Source organism: Anopheles coustani, chromosome 3, assembly GCF_943734705.1.
Source record: "Anopheles coustani chromosome 3, idAnoCousDA_361_x.2, whole genome shotgun sequence".
NCBI lineage: Eukaryota > Metazoa > Arthropoda > Insecta > Diptera > Culicidae > Anopheles > Anopheles coustani.
In genome coordinates this window covers 60,801,835-60,825,577 of record NC_071288.1, presented here as the reverse complement: position 1 = coordinate 60,825,577, position 23,743 = coordinate 60,801,835, and the positions used below count along the sequence as shown (strand labels likewise).

The following is a 23,743-nucleotide window of genomic DNA, read 5'->3' as shown; positions in this document are numbered from 1 at the left end:
AAAGCAGCATCATCATGACCGGCCGCGGAAAAGGAGGCAAGGGACTGGGCAAAGGAGGTGCCAAGCGTCATCGCAAAGTGCTGCGTGATAACATCCAGGGAATCACGAAACCGGCCATCCGCCGTCTGGCTCGCCGTGGCGGTGTGAAGCGTATTTCCGGCCTGATCTACGAAGAAACTCGCGGTGTGCTGAAAGTGTTCCTCGAGAACGTGATCCGTGATGCCGTGACGTACACCGAGCACGCCAAGCGCAAGACCGTCACCGCCATGGACGTCGTGTACGCCCTGAAACGCCAGGGACGCACCCTGTACGGTTTCGGAGGCTAAGCTGCGCGAACAGCCCCCTTGTGTGACAAAAAAATCGGTCCTTTTCAGGACCACCAAAACTGTTCCGGAAAGATATATTTCCTGCTCATTCGTATCAAACTAAGCTTTTGTGGCTCTCCCGACGCCCCGGCACATTTACCGCCAAAAACGCCAGAGAAAACAAAGAAAAAATGCGACTCGACTACTCCTCTCCTTCTTACCCCATTCCCCATGCCCGAAACGATATCCGATGGAACGACACAGCGAGTGGTACGGTGTACCGCGCGTAGTGGTGGTGGTGGTAGTGGTGATGCGCGATACACTACCGGCGGTTCTGATTCTCGGATATGTGACCGATTCGTTTTTTAACACGACGACCCACTGAGAGTTCGTAGAAAGGCGCCGGTCTACCTCACGGGGCTCGGTGTGGCATACGGGGAAAAGAACGCTTTGGTCGTTTACATTGTTAAATTCCCTACCTGTAGAGCGCGTAGCGTTGGCCGTTTCTAACGCGATGATCAAAACCCATCACTTTTCATGGCCACCACCACCAACGCATGTGTTCGGGTAGAAATGAGCGAAAAAAGCTACATACCTGATATGAAGCAAAATGGTTTGCCCCGTTTAACCTACCAAACTTGCGATGTTACTTCACACATTGAGACACATTGCTTGAGTTAATTTTAAACATTTCTTTCGTTGTTCTCCAGCCACACTGTGAAATTACGTCCATTTAACCATTTAACTACTGAAACTGAACTGAAACCAACTGGCATCGGCACTGAATGTAGTGAAATAAACCTTTATCACACGATTTTGTCGCCCTGAAAAGGACGGTTTTTTGTGACGGTGAGATCTTCGGCGGGGTTTGTGAGCGCGACACGGTGCCGCGCGGCGGGGTGAGCACGAGAGAGCACGCCTTATGCCTTCTTTTCCGTCTTCTTCGGCAACAGCACGGCCTGAATGTTGGGCAGCACACCACCTTGGGCGATGGTCACACCGGAAAGCAGCTTGTTCAACTCTTCGTCGTTGCGGATGGCCAGCTGCAGATGGCGCGGGATGATGCGCGTCTTCTTGTTGTCACGGGCGGCGTTACCGGCCAACTCGAGCACTTCCGCGGCCAGATACTCCATCACGGCCGCCAGATACACCGGTGCGCCGGCACCGACGCGCTCGGCATAGTTACCCTTGCGCAGCAGACGATGAATACGGCCGACCGGGAACTGCAGACCGGCACGATTCGAGCGGGACTTTGCCTTTCCCTTCACTTTACCACCCTTGCCGCGTCCAGACATTTTCGATTGTTTAACGAGAGGGATACGTGGTGCTCACTCGAAGAGGTTCTCTTCCGAACTATGCCGAAACGAGTAGTAGTAGTAGTAAAATTTCTTTTATTGATTTGTATAATTCATTACATTTTGGTGTTTTGCGAGATTTAGCGATCGCACGCTTTTCATTCGCTACATGAGAATTTTGCCTAAGAGGCAGTTTGATTTTGCATAAGTTTTCAGGTGTTATGCCAATGGCAATGGGAGTATTAACCTTAATCTAATCTTAACCTATTCCTAACCTAATATTAACCTATTATTAACCTACTATTTACACCAAGCCTCTAATCAGTTCATGGGGTGAGGCTTGCATGGTGGATCTCAGTCGATCCGTTACTTCAAATGCTATTACGTCTAGCGCTTTCGTGTCTGTTACATTATAAAGCTCCTCTAGACGCGTTCTAGGAGGAGCATTTAATATTAGTACAAGAAATCTATTCAGTGCCGTTTGTACGCGTTTCAGGTTAGTGGCGGCACAGGAGCTCCAAACTGAGATTGCATATGTGGCCGCAGGCAGAACAATTTGTTTGTAGACCGCAATTTTGTTCTGTTTGTGCAGGGTCGATTTCCGATTTATCAGCGGGTACAGCAGCTTAAGCAAAACTGCAATACGGTTCGCAAGTTGGCGCGTGTGGTGGTGGAATAGAAGCCGATTGTCGATCGTGACGCCCAAGTACCGAACCGACTGCTGCCATGGTACTGGTGTTGAGCCCACTTTGAGACGGGATTGCTCCGGAGGTTGCAGCAGGTTTTTCCTTAGACGATACGGGATGACCATCGCTTGCGTCTTCTCGTTGTTAAGCTTTATCTTCCAGCTTGCGGCGTATTGCTGGAAGATGTCGAGAGCCCGTTGTGCGCTGTTTCTTAGCTCTGCTGGAGTGCGACCCTTGGTGGTGATGGCAGTGTCATCAGCGTAGAGGTATATTTCCGAAACCCTTGGTAACTCTGGAAGATCCGCCGTAAACAGAGTGTACAGCAAGGGGCCCAGGATGCTGCCCTGTGGGACGCCTGCCGCGATGTTGGTTGGGCTGGATGACACTGATCCCAGGGTCACCCGGAAGGTTCGTTGCCGCAGGTAGTTGCTGACCAGCTTTACAAGATATAGAGGAAGCCGGAAGGAGAGCATTTTGTGCACAAGCCCATCATGCCAAACGCTGTCGAAAGCCTTCTCCACATCCAGCATGACGACCGCAGTGGACTTACCGACCCTCTTGTTCTTTTCAATGTTGGTTTTTAGCCTCAGGAGTTGATGTGCTGTTGAGTGTCCTGATCTAAAGCCGAACTGCTGAGGAGGCAATATTTGGAGATCTTCCATCGCTTCTCGAAGCCTCCAACATATTAGCCTCTCAAAAAGCTTTCCAAGAATGCTCAGCAGGCTGATAGGGCGATAGCTGGAGGCCCTCGTTGGATCTTTGCCAGGTTTCAGTATAGGTTTCACCTTTGCCGTCTTCCAACTCTGCGGATAGTGTTGCAGTTCGAGGCAGCAGTTTACGATGTTCGTGAGGAGGGAGAGGGCTCGGAGTCGGAGATGTTTGAGAAGGATGCCCAGAATGCCATCAAAGCCAGGGGCTTTCATGTTCCTCATCATCCTTAGGGCATGACACACCTCCTCGACGGTGGTGCGATCCTCTGGTGGCAGGGTTGGCTGTTCAGAGTTAACTCTGGCCACTGATGAAGCCACCTCGGCCTCATGAGGGCTGGACATACTAAGGCCAATCCGATGAGCATCCTCGAAGTGTTGGGCGAGGGCACCAGTCTTCTCCGTAGGAGTAAGTAAAACTGCGTTGTCAGCTGCGAGTAGTGGAGGAATCGGCCTGGGTTTAGTGCGGAGGGTCTTAGCTACTTTCCAGAAAGCGTTGGCGTTGGGATGGAGTCGCCGCACCATGCGCTCAAAGTTTTTGTTCCTGATTTTCTCGACACGATCCTGGATGATGCGGGAAAGTTGAGCTGCCTGCTGTTTACAAAGCTGATCCCCGGTGCGCTGGTATTGACGCCGCAGCATGTTTCGACGGGAGATGAGATGTCGAGTGTGATCGTCTAGGACAATTACCTCTCCCCGTGCGGACACCTCTGGAACACACTCCGCCTCTGCCGAACGGATAGCCTCCACCACGTTCGTTATAGCTGATTCAATAGAAGCTGGAGACAGTGAAATCTCGGTGGTGGTGATTTGCTGGTCAACCAGTCTTCCAAAGCGGGCCCAGTCGACACAGTGGTAGTTTTTCCTCCTAACAGGCGGAGCTCTGCTGGCGTCAAGGTGAACCTTCGTTAGGACAGGGAAATGATCCGAGGTTAGCTCATCCAGGGTTGTGGGTTTGGAGATCTGCAGGTTGGTTAGGAACAGATCTAAAATTGAAGGGAAGCCACGGCTGGGAATAACGGTAGGTTCATCAGGATGTTCAATGATGAACTGTCCATGCTGTGCGACCTCTGCCAAGATGTTTCCATTTTTATTTTGGCGCCTATTTCCCCACAAGCGATGACGGGCGTTCAGGTCCCCTCCGATAACCGAGCGGAAATTGTTGCAGGCGATGATGTTAATGTCGCGACGAAAAACCGCATCCAGATCACCCGTGCACTGTCGAGGGCAGTACACAGATATAATGCGCAGTTCCCCGGAGCTGGTAAAGACCTTAATGCCGACTGCTTCAATGATGGTGGTATTGAAGTGCGGAAGCAACTGATGTTTGATGCCTCGACGTACAACGATGGCTACCCCGCCACCACGTGCTCCGACTCTATCAAGGCGGTGGATGGAGTATTCATCGATGTAGAAGCTGATGTCTGGCTTCAGATGGGTCTCCACGATGAGCGCGATGTCGATGCGATGTAGTTTTAGGAAATCGGCCAGTTGAATCTTTTTAGCCCTCACGGACTGGGCGTTCCATGTGACTACTCGCAGATTACCCATTGAGCATCAGCAGTTCTCCGATAACGGCGAGTTGATCTGCCTTATTGCGGCAAAGGCGGATTTTTGCCAACATTTTTGTGAAGATGCTAAAAAGCTCTTCCATCGTGAACAGTTCACCTTCCGGAGCAGGAGCGGGTGTATCCGAGGCGTTTCTAGCGTTGGCTAGCCGCTGTGCCAAGGTGATGGAGCCAGGTGTAGGAAGCCAAGGCGACGCGGTACTGCTTGGAGCAGAGGGCGGCGTCACTGTGGAAACCGATGTCACTGGGGCTGTGGCTTGTGGCTTACTTGTAGTCTGGCGCTGAGCAGGAGTCTGCGGATGCTGGTGTTTTTGGCGGTTTTTCCTTGCCAGGTTTCTTACTTCCACATATTTAGCACGTTGTGGGCAGTCAGGATGGTCGGCTCGGTGGGTTCCCATACAGTTTGAGCACTTCACCTCTTGCTGTTCATCCATTGCAGGGCAGGTATCAGTAGTGTGTTGTCCAGCACACTTAACACATCGTGGATTGATTTTGCAGTGGCGTGTACCATGTCCAAACTGCTGGCACTGTTGACACTGGGTAGGACCTTTTTTGCCTCCACGATAGGCCTCCCATCTCACAATAACCTGCTGGATGGATCTGACCGCCTCTAGTGTCTTCAGGGAGCAGGTCCCACGTTTAAGGTGTACGAGGTACAACCTTGAATGGATGCCCTCAGCACGTCTTTTCATCTCAAAAGCCTCGATGACTTCAAGCTGGTATCTTGAGCGGAGTTCCTCGACAATTTCTTCTAGCGGCGTATCAGGAAGACCCCGGAGTACCACTTTAAATGGCCGCTGGTCCTTGGCAGCATAAGAAAAATATTCCGCCTTTCGATGATTAAGGTATGCAATCACACCCTCACGTTCTGCCAGGGATCGCGAGATAATGGAGGTGCCTACTCCACTAATTCGGAACTCCGGCGTGAGACCGCGAGCCTGGAGCTCCGGGCGCAGCTCAGAAATGGGTATTGTCTTTACGACAACGGGTGGTGGTTTGCTAGCTGGGCCCGGGGGCTTTTTAGCATTTTTACCTGCCATTGTAGCGGCAGAATTTGCAGGTGTGTTTTCCGACGGACGGACTTTTGATGATGTTGAAGCTTTGTTTTTCATATCTTTAACTGTGCTTGTCTTCTTCTTCTTTTTCTTCACTTCAATGAAGTCACTTTCGTTGTCTGATGCGACGCTGGTGGCCTCAGAACTGTAGGTGCTGGAACTGCCGGTGCATGTTTCAGTGCTCATTTCACTGACATCTTCCGTCTGGGCCGATGTTTTAGATGTTTTCGAGCGTTTTGACACAATCGAGTCCGAAGAACTTTCGCTCGAGACCTTCCTTCCTCTTTTCTTCTCCTCACCTTTCTTCGGCATAATAAGGCCGAAGGAGGTTAGGGTTCACTTTTTTATTTTTATATCACTTTATTCACTATTATCACTCCACGACGTGTTTACTCGTTGAACTTCCAATCAAGACTCCAACAACCGGCACTCAACCATATATGATGCCGAAACGAACCTGAAACCGGGTTTATATAAACGTCGAGGTGTAGCGAAGCCAGCCAGCGAACTCGCCCGACGCTGAATAAAAGCCGAAGTGAGGGTCGAAAATCGCGTTAAAATTGAAGTGACGCTCAACGAGGAAACACGTTTCACGCACGTTAAACAGTCGCAATGGCACCGAAAACCAGCGGAAAGGCAGCGAAGAAGTCTGGCAAGGCCCAGAAAAATATCTCCAAGTCGGACAAGAAGAAGAAGCGCAAGACCCGCAAGGAAAGCTACGCCATCTACATCTACAAGGTGCTGAAGCAAGTCCATCCGGACACTGGCATCTCGTCGAAGGCGATGAGCATCATGAACAGCTTCGTGAACGACATCTTCGAGCGCATCGCCGCCGAAGCGTCCCGCCTGGCGCACTACAACAAGCGTTCGACGATCACGTCACGCGAAATCCAGACCGCCGTCCGTCTGCTGCTTCCTGGTGAGCTGGCCAAGCACGCCGTGTCCGAGGGCACGAAGGCCGTCACCAAGTACACCAGCTCGAAGTAAGCTGTTCGTCCGTGGTCGTCGCAAACCACACCAACTCGTCGCCTAACAACGGTCCTTTTCAGGACCACAAAATGTTTTCCAAACAAGAATCATTTCATTTCATTCCATTCCATTCATCGAAGAGAAAGAAAACGACGAAGATCGAAAAATAATAATGTGTTTGTGTTGTGCGTTGAAGAAACAGAACAAAAAGTGTGTCGAACCGTTTTCTAGTTTAACATCACCACTTCGTTGTGTTTTGGCGCACACATAGCCGCGCGTAACACAAGCGCGCGTAAATGAATTGAATGAACATTTTAAACAGTGGTTTTAAGAAAAAAAAACCCAACGGTTACTAACATTTAAAGCACTCCGTTATGGTTTCTATGGTTATGGCACAGCCAAAGGCAAAGCAATGTGTCATTTTTTTCTCGTCCAATACATATATGTTCAACTTGGTTTAATATGGAACAGATTCTCTTTAACAACTCGTTAAACCCACCGCATGTAATTGCTCACTAACTTAAAATCGCCGCCTACGGATGGGGTTGCCTGGTGTTTTGTAGACGTTAGCATATGTATTATGTTATGGTTTGTGTCACGGCTAGGTTATGGTTTGCATTTCTATCGTCATAGGTTGGGTTTTGTTTTCATTTATCATCATATGTATCAGTCAGGGGTTCACCATTTATCATCATCATCTTCTTCTTCATCATCATCATCATCATAGATATATATAAATATTATATATATCGATATAGCGTGTACGACGGGACGGGACGGGACGGGACGGGTACGAAATAATCCTCCTTTCGGTAACGGGTTGGTGGTCCTGAAAAGGACCGTTTGGGTTTGGTTGAAAACGAAACGAAACGAAACGAACCGTTGTCACTTAGGCACGTTCACCACGGATACGACGAGCAAGCTGGATGTCTTTCGGCATGATGGTGACGCGCTTCGCGTGGATGGCACACAGATTCGTGTCCTCGAACAGACCGACCAGATACGCTTCACTCGCTTCCTGCAGCGCCATCACGGCCGAGCTCTGGAAACGCAGATCCGTCTTGAAATCCTGTGCGATTTCACGCACCAATCGCTGGAAGGGCAACTTGCGGATCAGCAGCTCGGTCGACTTCTGGTAGCGACGGATTTCACGCAGAGCCACCGTTCCCGGTCGGTAGCGATGCGGCTTCTTCACTCCTCCGGTGGCCGGAGCACTCTTGCGAGCCGCCTTGGTGGCCAGCTGCTTGCGCGGCGCCTTTCCTCCGGTGGACTTACGGGCAGTTTGCTTGGTACGTGCCATCGTAGTTGATGTTGTTGATGCTGTTGACGTTGATCGGGTTCGACACGGGTCTGTTCACTTGTGGTGGTAATACAAAACTGGGCCGAACCGCGCCGTGAAACCGCGTTTATATAGTTTCGGGTCCCTCTTCGGGTGCTCACGATCGGGCAGGTCGGGTCAATAAAAACCGTGTTTCACTGCCGAACCATCGTAGTTCGCCGAAACCACTCTTGTTTCAACCACCGAGCAGTGCAGACGTGTTTGCAGCAGCCTACCTCCAGCATCCAGTGCAGTAAAAGTGCTTGTGAAAATCAGTCGTGTTTTCAGCTACCTGCCTCGAGCATACAGCTTCAAGTACCTGTGAAAGTGACTTTACCTGTGAGTGTGTACAAGTACCTGTGAGTTTGAGAGTAACGGAAGTGAATCTCTGAAGGTGGAATTTTGGACGGACTCTAACATTTGTGTGGTGAAAAGAAAATTTTCTCCAAGTCACTGACACCCGTCCAGGATATGGCGGGTCATACACCGCCTTGGGGAGATCCTTCTCCCCGAGAAAATCAACGTGGACGCCTAGCACCGGAATGGATGGACCCGAAAGGAGTAAATGGCGAACTCCTTTACTTAATCCTGCAAGCACCAGAAGGACTCCAGCTGCCGAAAAACCCGTTTCTCATCAGCAAAAGTTTAACCAGCATTGTAGGCGATATGGAACCCTGCGCTCCGATCAACAAAGGAACCAGGTATTTATTAAAAACCAGATCTAAGAACCAATTTGACAAACTACAGACAATCACGCAGCTATCGGACAATACCCCCGTACTGATCACGGAACACCCATTTTTAAACCGCGTGCAATGTGTCATCACATGCCCGGAACTGTGCGGACTAGAAGACGAGGAAATCCTGGAAAACCTAGTGGACCAAAAAGTGACAGTAGTACGACGATTCCTACGACGAAACAATAACGAAACGACAAAAACCAACTCATTTTTACTGACGGTAGACTCAGTAGTTGTTCCCACGACCATTCGTATTGGACTCCTACAAGTCAAAACTCGGACCTACTATCCAAGACCAATGCAATGCTTCAACTGCGCCAAATTTGGCCACAGCAAAGCAAAATGCCCGTCGCCTGTTCCAGTTTGCAAAAACTGTAACCAGGACGAGCACGGCAATTGTAACGCTGCCCCAAAATGTAAAAACTGCGGAGGAGAGCATAACTCTCTGAGTCGCTCCTGTTCGCATTACATAAACGAACAAAGCATCATCAACATTAAAATTGACCGTGGAATTACTTATTTCGAAGCAAGGAAAATACACGAAGAACAAAAACAAAAATCTTTAAACAACCGACTTGACGCATCGAAGACAATCGACCCACGAGACAAGCAAATCTCCGAACTCACTTCCTTGGTAGCAGCCCTCCAACTGCAAATAAAAACACTTACGGAAAAACTCGAACAAAACAACACAACCACCGAAACTGAAGACACTGAAGAATCCGATTAAGAGATGTCCACCGCGACATCTGACTCCGAAACTTCAAACTCCACCTCGAACAATACACAGGAACACGAAACGAAAACAACCCAAAAACGCAGAAACACCCGACCAAACTCATCCGAAGAAGACCTTCGCTTAACGAACAAAAAATCACAGAAACTTGCACCCAAACAAAACGACACCCAAAACACTCCCAAGAAAGACACCAAAAAGAACAAAAAGCGGAACGGCTAACAAACACACACGAGTTAGACTCAAAGAAACGACCCTAGCAAGCCCCAAGACACATTCTAACGGACCTACGCTCTTAAACAAACTATCTGAATAAGAAAACAACCCCCTTTTTAAAAATGACAAACAAATTAGCACTACAATGGAACATACGTAGCATCAACTCGAATATTAACAACCTCCTACTTTTAATTGACAAACATTCACCGATAATTATATCATTACAAGAAGCATACCCCCGAAGACACATAAACAACAATTACAAATGGTATTTCAAAGAATCCAATCCACCCCATCACAATGTCTGCCTAGGCATACACAAAGACTATCCTCACAAAACACTCAACACCAACACAGACCTCCCTGCCGTAGCAGTACAACTAAAATGCCCAATCAAAGCCACCTTCATCAGCATCTATCTCCAAAACCAAAACATTCCTAATCTCAACTCAAAACTACAAGACCTAATAGACAAAGTTCCCAAACCAGTCGTCTTTCTTGGAGATTTCAACAGTCATCATCCCATTTGGGGTGGTAGCCATATCACGCCACGCGGGAGGGTGATAGTTGATTTTTCCATCAGAAATGACCTCATAATAACCAATCCAAATAAACCTACCAGAATCTCATCACACAACGGACATCAAAGCACACTCGACTTGGCAATACTATCCTCCCAATTAACACAACAACTACAAACAGACGTAGAAACCGACACGCATGGCAGTGATCATTTCCCTGTCATGCTGCAACTCAACAACAATCCTTCCAAATCCCAACTTCGCCCAAAGTACATATATCAACAAGCCGACTGGACAGGTTACCAACATGAAATAGACTTTTGCACAACTTATCAACAAAACTGGACAGCAGATCAATTTACAAATCTCATTCAACAAACAGCAAATAGATTCATTCCCCAAAGTTCCAACAAACCAAGAAAACGACGCAACCCCTGGTGGAATGCGGACGTAGCCCAAGCCATAAAATCCCGTAGAAAAGCCCTAAGGATGCTCCGTCGAGCAACCAAAAACAACCCTCCAACAACCCCTCACATCCTAGCTTTAGCAGAAACATATCGGACAGCCAACAAACAAGCAAAAATAATTACAGAAAAGGCAAAAGAAGACTCTCGAGGACGTTTCGTTGAAGAAATAAACCCAGACATGACCTGTCAAGAAATGTGGCAACGGGTTTCTCTCCTCAACGGAACTTACAAAAAACCCAAACCAATCCTTTACCTGAATAACACGTACACCACAGACCCAGCAGTAATAGCAGAAACTTTCAACGAACATTTTTACAATACCTCGTCTACCCAACAATACTCAATCCCATTCCAAAGAACCAAACAGACAGCAGAACTCCACGAACTCAATTTTCCTACCCAAACGAACGCTCCCTACAACAAACCTTTCGACGCTGCAGAACTTACCTGGGCACTCTACAAGTGCAAAGGAAAGTCTGCAGGACCAGACGACATCGGCTACCCACTGCTCCAAAATCTACCCCACTCAGGAAAACTGACCCTCTTATCCATATACAACGACATCTGGCACACTGGCAATATACCCTCGAACTGGAAAAATAGTTTAATAGTCCCCATACCCAAACCAGACAAAAACCCACACGAAGCAACAAACTATCGCCCCATATCACTCTTAAACTGCGTAGGAAAAGTGCTAGAGAGAATGGTAAATCGTCGTTTGGTTTACATTCTCGAAAGCCAAAACCTGCTCAGCGACGCTCAGCACGCTTATCGTGCAGGGCGCGGTACAGAATCCTACTTCGCCTCATTAGAAACAATAATCCAGAAATCTTTTTCCAAAAATGAACACATCTCCTGTGCAACAATAGACATCTCCAAGGCTTTTGATCGAGCATGGAGATACCCGATTTTAGATCAGTTATCGCGCTGGGGCATCGGAGGAAACCTTGCTTCCTTCATCTCCAGCTTTCTCTCAGACCGAACCTTTCGGACAATAATAGGAAACACCCGATCATCAGTAAGACAGTTAGAAAATGGTGTCCCTCAAGGCGCCATTCTCTCCCCTACACTATTCAACATCACAACACAGACACTTATAAACTCACTCCCAGAAAACATCACACCACTCATATACGCCGATGATATCCTTCTGATAGCTACCGGCTCAACACCGAAACAAACACAACAATCTCTTCAGAAAGGACTCGACAAATTACAACAGTGGTCCCGCTTCACGGGCTACGACATTTCCCCTGAGAAAAGCAAAATTATTTGTTTTTCTCAATTTTCTGCACGCCGCTCAAAACCACTATTCATCAATAACTCTAGAATCCCAAACGTAACAAAAACCAAAATTCTAGGAGTAGTCATTGACTCAACTCTTAGCTTCATACCACACACTCAATATCTTCAATCTTCCAGCAAAACCAAACTACAGCTGTTCAAGTATCTTGGCTGCGGTAAAAAGCGAGCTTCTCGCGAAACCCTGCTAAAGATCATGAACGGCTGGCTTGTTCCGAAAATACTATTTGGCGCCGAACTCTACTCTAGAGGCGGCCCCAACATCCAAAACAAAGTAGAGAAAATATACAACCAGGCCCTGAGACAAATCTCAGGAGCTTTCCGCACCAGTCCCATACCTTCGTTAATCTGCGAATCCGGACAGCTCCCTTTCAGTCACATTTTACTCAATAGACTAGTATCAGCACAAGCACGACTCAACGAGAAAAATTTCCCAGCTCAGCCCCTCACCAACAGAACCAAAACCCTCTTCAAACAAATTACCACCAAAGAACTCTTAGAAATAGAAAAACTAAACAGACTCAAAGACAGACCCTGGAGCGCAACAAAACCCAACATAGACTGGACAATGAAAGACATTAAAAAGGACAACTACAACCCCACCATTGCTCAACAACTCTTCCAGCAGCTCATCAATGGCAAGTACAAAACACATCACCACATCTACACAGACGGTTCCGTTCAAGCAAATGAAACCGGATGTGGAATATACTCGGAAACTACATCTAGCAGTCTTAAACTCAATAATAATTTATCGATCTTTTCCGCAGAAGCTTTAGCCCTCCTAATAGCAGCCGATGAGGCCACAATAGACAACAAAGCTAACGTTATATTTACAGATTCCGCAAGCGCACTTCAAGCAATAGAAAAAGGAACATCAAGACATCCCTACATACAATCCATTGACGAACATCTAGCCACTCGGAACATCACCCTTTGCTGGATACCGAGTCACATGGGAATCGCTGGAAACGAAGCCGCCGACCGATTGGCGAACGAAGGTCGAGAGAAACCGGACACCATCGAGACACCTTTCCCAAAGAGAGACCTCCTTCGCTGGGCCCAAGATGAAGTACGCTCATCTTGGGAACGCAAATGGAGATCGCTCATCGACGCCAAACTCCACAGCATCAAACCAACCACACTACCATGGAATGACACACCGAAACCACGCGACCAACGGATCCTCACCCGCATCAGAATAGGACACACCCGACTGACTCATAGCTACCTTTTCACGAAGAACAGCCCACCACCAATGTGCATCACCTGTGGATGCCAGCTCACCGTCAATCATATCATAGTTGAATGCAGAGCCCATACTACTGCCAGACAGCAATTCAACATCCCACCAAACCTAGAATCCGCCCTCAGCAACGACCCCACAAGCGAACACAACATCATACAATTTTTGAAAGAAATTAAAATATATAAAGAAATTTAACAGAAAGGAAAGAATAAATAAAAATGAAAAACAAACCTAATCTTAAGTTTAAATTAAGGCAATATTGTTCCCCTCCCCACCCAATCCTTTCCTTAAACTATCCCATGATTCCAAACATTTCCCTACTATGTAACTTTAATTTAAGATAGAGATGAATGTCGCCGTTAAGGCGCAAAATCTCTTTAATAAAAAAAAAAAAAAAAAAAAAAAAAAAAAGTTCGCCGAAACCGTTCGTTCAGTTTGCATCGTGTCAACAACAACCAATTGTGTAAAGCAGCATCATCATGACCGGCCGCGGAAAAGGAGGCAAGGGACTGGGTAAAGGAGGTGCCAAGCGTCATCGCAAAGTGCTGCGTGATAACATCCAGGGAATCACGAAACCGGCCATCCGCCGTCTGGCTCGCCGTGGCGGTGTGAAGCGTATTTCCGGCCTGATCTACGAAGAAACTCGCGGTGTGCTGAAAGTGTTCCTCGAGAACGTGATCCGTGATGCCGTGACGTACACCGAGCACGCCAAGCGCAAGACCGTCACCGCCATGGACGTCGTGTACGCCCTGAAACGCCAGGGACGCACCCTGTACGGTTTCGGAGGTTAAGCTGCGCGAACAGCCCCGCTTGTTGGCAAACACAAAAATCGGTCCTTTTCAGGACCACCAAAACTGTTCCAGAAAGATATATTTCCTGCTCATTCGTATCAAACTAAGCATTTGTGGCTCTCCCGACGCTCCGGCACATTTGCCGCCAAAAACGCCAGAGAAAAAAAAATGCGACTTGACTACTCCTCTCCTTCTCTTACCCCATTCCCCATGCCCGAAACGATATCCGATGGAACGACACAGCGAGTGGTATGGTGTACCGCGCGTAGTGGTGGTGGTGATGCGCGATACACTACCGACGGTTCTGATTCTCGGATATGTGACCGATTCGTTTTTTAACACGACGACCCACTGAGAGTTCGTAGAAAGGCGCCGGTCTACCTCACGGGGCTCGGTGTGGCATACGGGGAAAAGAACGCTTTGGTCGTTTACATTGTTAAATTCCCTACCTGTAGAGCGCGTAGCGTTGGCCGTTTTTAACGCGATGATCAAAACCCATCATTTTTCATGGCCACCACCACCAACGCATGTGTTCGGGTAGAAATGAGCGGAAAAAAGCTACATACCTGATATGAAGCAAAATGGTTTGCCCCGTTTAACCTACCAAACTTGCGATGTTACTTCACACATTGAGACACATTGCTTGAGTTAATTTTAAACATTTCTTTCGTTGTTCTCCAGCCACACTGTGAAATTACGTCCATTTAACCATTTAACTACTGAAACTGAACAGAAACCAACTGCCATGGGCACTGAATGTAGTGAAATAAACCTTTATCACACGATTTTGTCGCCCTGAAAAGGACGGTTTTTGTGACGGTGAGATCTTCGGCGGGGTTTGTGAGCGCGACACGGTGCCGCGCGGCGGGGTGAGCACGAGAGAGCACGCCTTATGCCTTCTTTTCCGTCTTCTTCGGCAACAGCACGGCCTGAATGTTGGGCAGCACACCACCTTGGGCGATGGTCACACCGGAAAGCAGCTTGTTCAACTCTTCGTCGTTGCGGATGGCCAGCTGCAGATGGCGCGGGATGATGCGCGTCTTCTTGTTGTCACGGGCGGCGTTACCGGCCAACTCGAGCACTTCCGCGGCCAGATACTCCATCACGGCCGCCAGATACACCGGTGCGCCGGCACCGACGCGCTCGGCATAGTTACCCTTGCGCAGCAGACGATGAATACGGCCGACCGGGAACTGCAGACCGGCACGATTCGAGCGGGACTTTGCCTTTCCCTTCACTTTACCACCCTTGCCGCGTCCAGACATTTTCGATTGTTTAACGAGAGGGATACGTGGTGCTCACTCGAAGAGGTTCTCTTCCGAACTATGCCGAAACGATGATGATGATGATGATGATAAATTCATTTCGTTTATTTGTACTAATTCCGAGATCGTTTTTGCGAGATTTAGCGATCGCACGCTTTTCATTCGCTGTTTACATTAGTATTGCCATGGAGGCAGTTTGATTTGTCTTAAATGTGTGGTTTTGTGCCAACGGCGATGAGAGTATTAACCTTAACCTACTCCTAACCTAATATTAACCTATTATTAACCTACTATTTACACCAAGCCTCTAATCAGTTCATGGGGTGAGGCTTGCATGGCGGATCTCAGTCGATCCGTTGCTTCAAATGCTATTACGTCTAGCGCTTTCGTGTCTGCTACATTATAAAGCTCCTCTAGACGCGTTCTAGGAGGAGCATTTAATATTAGTACAAGAAATCTATTCAGTGCCGTTTGTACGCATTTCAGATTAGTGGCGGCACAGGAGCTCCAAACTGGGATGGCATATGTGGCCGCAGGCAGAACAATTTGTTTGAACACCGCAATCTTGTTCTTTTTATGAAGGGTAGATTGCCGTTTTACGAGCGGGTACAGCAGCTTAAGTAAAACAGCAATGCGGTCTGCAAGATAGCGCGTGTGGTGGTGGAACAGAAGCCGATTGTCGATCGTGACGCCTAGGTACCGAACCGACTGCTGCCATGGCACTGGTGTTGAACCCACTTTGAGACGGGATTGCTCCGGAGGTTGCAGCAGGTTTTTCCTTAGTCGATACGGGATGACCATCGCTTGCGTCTTCTCTTGGTTCAGCTTTATCTTCCAGCTGGCGGCGTATTGCTGGAAGACGTCGAGAGCCCGTTGACCGCTGTTCCTCAACTCTGCTGGAGTGCGACCCTTGGTGGTGATGGCAGTGTCATCAGCGTACAGGTATATTTCCGAACCCCTTGGCAACTCTGGAAGATCCGCCGTAAACAGAGTGTACAACAAGGGGCCCAGGATGCTGCCCTGTGGGACGCCTGCCGCGATGTTGGTTGGGCTGGATGACACTGATCCCAGGGACACCCGGAAGGTTCGTTGCCGCAGGTAGTTGCTGACCAGCTTCACAAGATATGGAGGAAGCCGGAAGGAGTGCATTTTGTGGACAAGCCCATCATGCCACACACTGTCGAAAGCCTTCTCCACATCAAGCATGACGACCGCAGTGGACTTTCCGACCCTCTTGTTCTTTTCGATGCTTATTTTCAACCTCAGGAGTTGATGTGTTGTTGCGTGTCCTGCACGGAAGCCAAACTGCTCAGGAGGCAATATCTGCAGATCTTCCATCGCATCCCGAAGTCTCCAACTTATGAGTCTCTCGAAAAGTTTTCCAAGCGTGCTCAGCAGGCTGATTGGGCGATAACTGGAAGACCTCGTTGGGTCCTTGCCTGGTTTTAATATCGGAACCACCTTTGCCGTCTTCCAAGTCTGCGGATAGTATTGCAGTTCTAGGCAGCAGTTAAGAATGTTCGTCAGGAGAGTGAGGGCTCGGAGTGGGAGATGCTTTAGAAGGATGCTGAGTATGCCATCAAAGCCAGGGGCTTTCATATTCCGCATCATCTTCAGAGCATGACTCACCTCTCCGACGGTGGTGCGATCCTCTGGAGGCAGGGTTGGTTGTACGGAGTTCACTCTAGCCACTGATGAGGCCACCTCTACCTCATGAGGGCTGGGCAGAGCAAGGCCAATTCGGTGAGCATCCGCGAAGTGTTGTGCGAGGGCACCAGTCTTCTCCGCTGGAGTAAGAAGCACTGTGTTGTCGGCTGCAACTAGAGGTGGTATCGGCCTGGGTTTTGTACGGAGCGTCTTTGCCACTTTCCAGAAAGCGTTGGTGCCTGGATGGAGTCGCTGGACCATGCGCTCAAAGTTGTTATTTCTAATAATCTCCACCCGATGCTGGATAATGCGGGAAAGTTGTGCTGCCTGCTGTTTACAAAGCTGATCCCCAGTGCGCTGGTATTGCCGCCTCACCATGTTTCTCCGCGAGATAAGCTGCCGAGTATGGTCGTCTAGGACAATCACCTGCCCTCGTGTGGACACCACTGGGACACACTCCGCCTCTGCCGAGCGAATAGCCTCCTCCACGATGGTTACAGCTGCCTCAATGGAAGCTGGTGACGGTGCAATCTCGGTGGTGGTGATTTGCTGGTCAACCAGTCTTCCAAAGCGGTCCCAGTCAACGCAGTGGTAATTTTTCCTTGTTACCGGCGGAGCTCTGATGGCGTTGAGCTGAACGTGCGTTAAGACCGGGAAGTGGTCCGAGTTTAGCTCATCCAGGGTGGAGGGTTTGGTGATCTGCAGGTTGGTGAGAAACAGATCGATAACTGAAGGGGATCCATGGTTGGGGATGGCGGTGGGAGCATCTGGAAACTCGACGATGAAATGTCCATGCTGGGCGACCTCAGCCAGGATGTTTCCGTTTCTATTCTGCCGCATATTTCCCCACAAACGATGACGGGCGTTTAGGTCCCCTCCAACAACCGTGCGGAAGTTGTTGCAGGCGATGGTGTTTAGATCTTGGCGAAAAGCTGCTTCAAGTGTACCAGAGCATTGTCGAGGACAGTACGCGGATACGATGTGAAGGGCTCCCGAGCTGGTACTGATCCTAACGCCAACTGCTTCAATGATGGTGGTGTTGAAGTGTGGTAGCAGTTGGTGCCTGATGCCACGTCGAACAGCGATCGCAACACCACCTCCGCGAGAGTTAATTCGATCCAGCCGATGTACTTTATAGTTGTCCAAATAGAAGCTCAGCTCTGGTTTGAGATGCGTCTCAACTATTAGCGCCACGTCGATGTTTTGACGATTCAGGAAGTCGTTCAGTGGAATTTGTTTGTTCCTGACAGAACAAGCGTTCCAGGTAGCCACTCTCAAACTAGGCATATCGAAGGACTAGCTTTGTCAGTCGAGTGAGCTGCTCCTGTTTAGACTGGCAGGAACGCACGGTAGCCATCATCTCATTGAAAATCTCCATGAGAGTTGCCGCATCTAGGAGATCGTTTTCATTGTTTGCCATTTTAGCCTTGGCGGCGTATGATGCTTCCTTTGCTTGCAGCTTCAGGTGATGTACGTCTACGGCCACCTCGTTTTGGGCTGGCTGATGTTTCTTATTGTTTGGCAGGACCGGAAAATTTTCCTGCACATTCTTCAGCCGATCGCTCAGCCCGGATGATGGTTGTTTGAGCGCTTTTTTCATTTTTTGGCCTTTGCCTTGGGCACGCATTTGAATATTCTTGAACTCATCCCTTTTTGGGCACTCGCGGTCATTTGCGCGATGAGGGCCGCCGCAGTTTGCGCACTTGGGTGGTTCTGGTTTGACGCAGTTGGCCGTAAAATGCGAAAGGGAGCAGCTCTCGCATTTCGGCTGCAGGTGGCAATTTCGCGAGCCGTGGCCAAATGCTTGGCATCGATGGCATTGAGTGGGTCCTCGCTGGCCCCCACGGTAGGACTCCCACCTAATGCGGACAGAAAGAATCGCTCGCACCGATTTTAATGTTTGTAATGTGCAAGAAGCACGTTTCAAATGAACCACGTAGAGCTGGCTGTGGTAGGCCACCGTCTCCTCGTCCTTTCTCTTCATACGGAATACTTCTTCTACCTCTAGGGCATGGGTTGACCGGAGCTCATCCCGGATTTCCTCAGTATCCATTAGTGGGAGTCCTCGGATGACAACCTTGTATGGTCTATCATCGCGCAGATCGTGCGTGAAGTATTCAGCCTTCTCTTGCTCCAGAAGCTTCGTGAGAGCAGTGTGCTCCTCTCTGGTCTGCACGAAGAGTTTCGTGCCTGTGCTGCCAAACTGGAACTCGGCTTTGATGTTTTTTGCCAGTAGTTTGGAGCGCAGAACGGGATAGGCCACGTTCTGGACTACCACTGGCGGTGGACGGCGATTGTTTGGCGGAAGCCCTGCTGAACGCCCTGGTGCTGATGTTTTGGGCGCATTATTTGCACCTTTCTCTGTCGTGCTCCGTCTGGCTCTCGTACGCACGGTGCGGAAGCCCTCCGGGTCTTCGTCAGACGAGTGGTCTACCTCACTACCACTGCAGGCAGACATGTTGACATCGGGTGGCGGCAACGCACCCGAACCGCATACTTTTTTCCTCTCGCTTCTCTCACTTCCACTAGAGCCCGAGCGCATCGTTCTCTTCTTCTTGTCGTCACTCTTGTCCTTCGGCATACCGCCGAAAGGAAAAAAAAAAACCGCTTCAATCACTAACACTGTGTTTCTTACTATGTGTCACTCCGTCTACAGTCTGAGTGCGAATGGATCGGATCATGCCGAAACGAACCTGAAACCGGGTTTATATAAACGTCGAGGTGTAGCGAAGCCAGCCAGCGAACTCGCCCGACGCTGAATAAAAGCCGAAGTGAGGGTCGAAAAACGCGTTAAAATTGAAGTGACGCTCAACGAGGAAACACGTTTCACGCACGTTAAACAATCGCAATGGCACCGAAAACCAGCGGAAAGGCAGCGAAGAAGTCTGGCAAGGCCCAGAAAAATATCTCCAAGTCGGACAAGAAGAAGAAGCGCAAGACCCGCAAGGAAAGCTACGCCATCTACATCTACAAGGTGCTGAAGCAAGTCCATCCGGACACTGGCATCTCGTCGAAGGCGATGAGCATCATGAACAGCTTCGTGAACGACATCTTCGAGCGCATCGCCGCCGAAGCGTCCCGGCTGGCGCACTACAACAAGCGTTCGACGATCACGTCACGCGAAATCCAGACCGCCGTCCGTCTGCTGCTTCCTGGTGAGCTGGCCAAGCACGCCGTGTCCGAGGGCACGAAGGCCGTCACCAAGTACACCAGCTCGAAGTAAGCTGGTTCGTCCGTGGTCGTCACAAACCACACCAACTCGTCGCATAACAACGGTCCTTTTCAGGACCACAAAATGTTTTCCAAACAAGAATCATTTCATTCCATTACATTCCATTCATCGAAGAGAAAGAAAAAACGACGAAGATCGACGAATAATAATGTGTTTGTGCTGTGCGTTGAAGAAACAGAACAAAAAGTGTGCCGAACCGTTTTCTAGTTTAACATCACCACTTCGTTGTGTTTTGGCGCACACATAGCCGCGCGTAACACAAGCGCGCGTAAATGAATTGAATGAACATTTTAAACCGTGGTTTTAAGAAAAAACCTAACGGTTAACTAACATTTAAAGCATTCCGTTATGCTTTCTATGGTTATGGCACAGCCAAAGGCAAAGCAATGTGTCATTTTTTGTTTCATCCAAGACATATATGTTCAACTTGGTTTAATATGGAACAGATTCTCTTTAACAACTCTTTAAACCCACCGCATGTAATTGCTCTATAACTTCAAATCACCGCTAACGGATGGGGTTGCCTGGTGGTTTGTAGACGTTAGCATATGTATTATGTTATGGTTTGTGTCACGGCTAGGTTATGGTTTGCATTTCTATCGTCATATGTTAGGTTTTGTTTTTATTTATCGTCATCTTCTTCTTCTTCTTCATCATCATAGATTATTATATTATATATAACAATATATATCATTATATATGGTTTGTATTGTTTTGATTGCATCTCATACCCCATATGTATCAGTCAGGGGTTCACCATTTATCATCATCATCATCATAGATATATATAAATATTATATATATCGATATAGCGTGTACGACGGGACGGGACGGGTACGAAATAATCCTCCTTTCGGTAACGGGTTGGTGGTCCTGAAAAGGACCGTTTGGGTTTGGTTGAAAACGAAACGAAACGAAACGAACCGTTGTCACTTAAGCACGTTCACCACGGATACGACGAGCAAGCTGGATGTCTTTCGGCATGATGGTGACGCGCTTCGCGTGGATGGCACACAGATTCGTGTCCTCGAACAGACCGACTAGATACGCTTCACTCGCTTCCTGTAGCGCCATCACCGCCGAGCTCTGGAAACGCAGATCCGTCTTGAAGTCCTGTGCGATTTCACGCACCAATCGCTGGAAGGGCAACTTGCGGATCAGCAGCTCGGTCGACTTCTGGTAGCGACGGATTTCACGCAGAGCCACCGTTCCCGGTCGGTAGCGATGCGGCTTCTTCACTCCTCCGGTGGCCGGAGCACTCTTGCGGGCCGCCTTGGTGGCCAGCTGCTTGCGCGGCGCCTTTCCTCCGGTGGACTTACGGGCAGTTTGCTTGGTACGTGCCATCGTAGTTGATGTTGTTGATGCTGTTGACGTTGATCGGGTTCGAACGGGTCTGCTCACTTGTGGTGGTAATACAAAACTGTTGTTGTTGTTTTTACGGTTTTTAGAAACTTTGAGCCTTTAGGCTTCTTTCGTTTCTTCTCTTCTTTTTTTACCTTTTTGTCGTAGCTTCACGTTTCGTTTGCAGTAAGTGAGAAGGTTTATATTTCCTTATACATATTTATATCGTGTAGGTATCGGAGGAGCTTTTTCTGTTCTGTACTGTTAGGAGATAGTACCGTATCAATATTGTTATCTAGATCATGTTGTGTTCTTTGAAGGTTGTATCCAATACACTCAATTAGAATGTGCCGTACGGTGATTTGTAGGCCACAGAAGTGGCAAAGGGGTGGAGGTGTTTTGGTTAGTAAGTGGCTGTGTGTATACCTGGTGTGGCCGATGCGTAGTCTGGTTAGTACTCTTTGATCTCTGTGGGAGGGAACATCTGGCCAAATAGAAGTTGTAATTTTTACTTTCCGCAGGTGTGATGAGTTGTTGTTAGACCAGGTTTGTTGCCATTGTCTTGATATTTTGAATAGGCAGAAATTTAGGGCGTCTTTTTTTGATAGTTGATTCCCAGCGGTATGGGTACTTTTTCGCCCTTGGTTTGCTAGTTTATCGGCTGTTTCGTTGCCCGGTATCCCGACGTGGCTGGGAACCCAGCAAAAACTGATATTGTGAAGGTTGGGAAGTGTCTCTATTGCTTGTACGTGAGGGTCTTTTGATTTGCCATGTTCTAGGGCACTGAGGACGCTGGCGCTGTCAGTGAAAATTGTGTTATTCTGGTTTGGTATGGTATCTTCCTGTGCTGCAATGGTAATAGCGATGGCTTCTGCGGAAAAAATGGAAGTAAAATCTGGAAGTTTGATGGCGCAGCTTGCATCTACAGAGTAGATACCGCAGCCGGCCGTGTGTTGTGAAACTGATCCATCGGTGTATATATGTTTGGAATTAGCATATTTCCTGTTTCGAAGTTGGAGAAAAGATTGGTAAATTTGTCTATGGTTAAATTTTGGAGTGTTAAGTAGGGTCCAGTCAATATACGGTTGCTTCTGGTTCCAAGGCCTTATTGTCCGACGTGGAATTTTGGTGATTTCCGAAAGAGGACTGGAGGTTAGAGTGTTGAAAGCTATTGCGGCTCGTTGATTTAGTGATTCACAGTTGAGGCCCTTTTCACTGCAACGAAAAGCTGCTCCAAGAAGACGTAATGTTATAATATGTGTGAAGGGTAGTTGACCGCTCTCACAAAGAATAGATTTTGTGGGGCTGGTGACATAAGCCCCTGATGAATATTTTATTGCAACGTGGTAAATAGGAGCCAAGAATTTATTAAGTGAGGTGAGTTCACGGGAGAGGATTTCAGTTCCATATAGCATTTTCGGGAGAAGCCAGGAGTGTAACAATTGTAGAAGAGTAGTTCTGGAAGCTCTATATTGCCCGCAACCCAACATTCTGAACACATTGAGGCAGGGTTTCATAGAGTTTTTTAATTGTTTGAAGTGTGGAATAAAGGTAAGTTTCGAGTCTAAAATAATTCCCAGTATTCTTGCACTTCTAGCATTAGGGATTATTTGGTTGTTGTATTTAATGGGTTTTAGCTTACCTGTGTAATTTTTGTGGATATGTAGTATTTTGCATTTTTCGGGGGAGATTTGGAAACCTGTCCATCTGCACCACTGCCTTAATTTATTGATTCCAAGTTGTAGATTGTTTCTGGATGTTTTATGATTTTGTCCTGTAGACATTAAAATGATGTCGTCTGCGTAAATGAGGGGAGTTATGTTTTCAGGAATGGATAGGAATAAGGATTCGATACTGATTAAGAAAAGGGTGGGGGAGAGGATGGCTCCTTGCGGGACTCCATTTTCGAGGATAAAGGTGTCTGAGGTCTGGTTTCCTATAAGAATTGATGAGGTACGGTTTTGCAGGAAGTTTTGTATAAAAATAGGGAGGTTCCCTTTGAAACCCCAACTGTCTAGTTGAACAAGAATCGAATGCCGCCACGTTTGATCAAAGGCCTTAGCCAGGTCAATGATCCCGCAGTCTACGTGCCAGTTTTTACTCATCGCACTATTTAACACAGCATCAAGTTTTGCGAAATATGTTTCAGTACCTTGCCCTGGTCTGAACGCGTGTTGGTTGGTGTGCAACAGCTTGCGTGTATCAAGTTCGTGCGATAAACGCCTGTTTACCATACGTTCAAGTATCTTGCTTATGCAATTTAAGAGACTTATCGGGCGGTAGCTATCTATTTCGTGTGGGTTTTTGTTGGGTTTTGGAATGGGTATAGT

At 48.1% G+C, this 23,743-nt stretch overlaps 6 protein-coding genes across 6 annotated transcripts; 4 read left to right on the top strand and 2 right to left on the bottom strand.

Annotated features, from left to right (window-relative positions):
* Window positions 1–14: 14 nt before the first annotated feature.
* LOC131259816 (histone H4) lies at window positions 15–326 on the top strand. The gene has a single exon (XM_058261407.1). It carries the CDS (start codon window positions 15–17, stop codon window positions 324–326), a length of 312 nt encoding a protein of 103 aa, XP_058117390.1.
* Window positions 327–1,225: 899 nt separating this feature from the next.
* LOC131259812 (histone H2A) lies at window positions 1,226–1,600 on the bottom strand. Its single transcript, XM_058261404.1, has one exon. The coding sequence runs from the start codon at window positions 1,598–1,600 to the stop codon at window positions 1,226–1,228; it is 375 nt and encodes a 124-aa protein (XP_058117387.1).
* A 4,628-nt stretch (window positions 1,601–6,228) lies between these two features.
* LOC131259815 (histone H2B) lies at window positions 6,229–6,603 on the top strand. The gene has a single exon (XM_058261406.1). The coding sequence runs from the start codon at window positions 6,229–6,231 to the stop codon at window positions 6,601–6,603; it is 375 nt and encodes a 124-aa protein (XP_058117389.1).
* Window positions 6,604–13,616: 7,013 nt separating this feature from the next.
* On the top strand, window positions 13,617–13,928 carry LOC131264258 (histone H4). Its single transcript, XM_058266545.1, has one exon. The coding sequence runs from the start codon at window positions 13,617–13,619 to the stop codon at window positions 13,926–13,928; it is 312 nt and encodes a 103-aa protein (XP_058122528.1).
* An 890-nt stretch (window positions 13,929–14,818) lies between these two features.
* On the bottom strand, window positions 14,819–15,196 carry LOC131259817 (histone H2A). Its single transcript, XM_058261409.1, has one exon. It carries the CDS (start codon window positions 15,191–15,193, stop codon window positions 14,819–14,821), a length of 375 nt encoding a protein of 124 aa, XP_058117392.1. The 5' UTR covers window positions 15,194–15,196.
* A 4,492-nt stretch (window positions 15,197–19,688) lies between these two features.
* On the top strand, window positions 19,689–20,063 carry LOC131272080 (histone H2B). Its single transcript, XM_058273698.1, has one exon. It carries the CDS (start codon window positions 19,689–19,691, stop codon window positions 20,061–20,063), a length of 375 nt encoding a protein of 124 aa, XP_058129681.1.
* The last annotated feature ends 3,680 nt before the right edge of the window (window positions 20,064–23,743 follow it).

Excerpts from the sequence above, each read along its gene's own strand:
- LOC131259812 (XM_058261404.1), bottom strand. The coding sequence starts at position 1,600 with ATGTCTGGACGCGGCAAGGGTGGTAAAGTGAAGGGAAAGGCAAAGTCC.
- LOC131272080 (XM_058273698.1), top strand. The coding sequence starts at position 19,689 with ATGGCACCGAAAACCAGCGGAAAGGCAGCGAAGAAGTCTGGCAAGGCC.
- LOC131259816 (XM_058261407.1), top strand. The coding sequence starts at position 15 with ATGACCGGCCGCGGAAAAGGAGGCAAGGGACTGGGCAAAGGAGGTGCC.
- LOC131264258 (XM_058266545.1), top strand. The coding sequence starts at position 13,617 with ATGACCGGCCGCGGAAAAGGAGGCAAGGGACTGGGTAAAGGAGGTGCC.
- LOC131259815 (XM_058261406.1), top strand. The coding sequence starts at position 6,229 with ATGGCACCGAAAACCAGCGGAAAGGCAGCGAAGAAGTCTGGCAAGGCC.
- LOC131259817 (XM_058261409.1), bottom strand. The coding sequence starts at position 15,193 with ATGTCTGGACGCGGCAAGGGTGGTAAAGTGAAGGGAAAGGCAAAGTCC.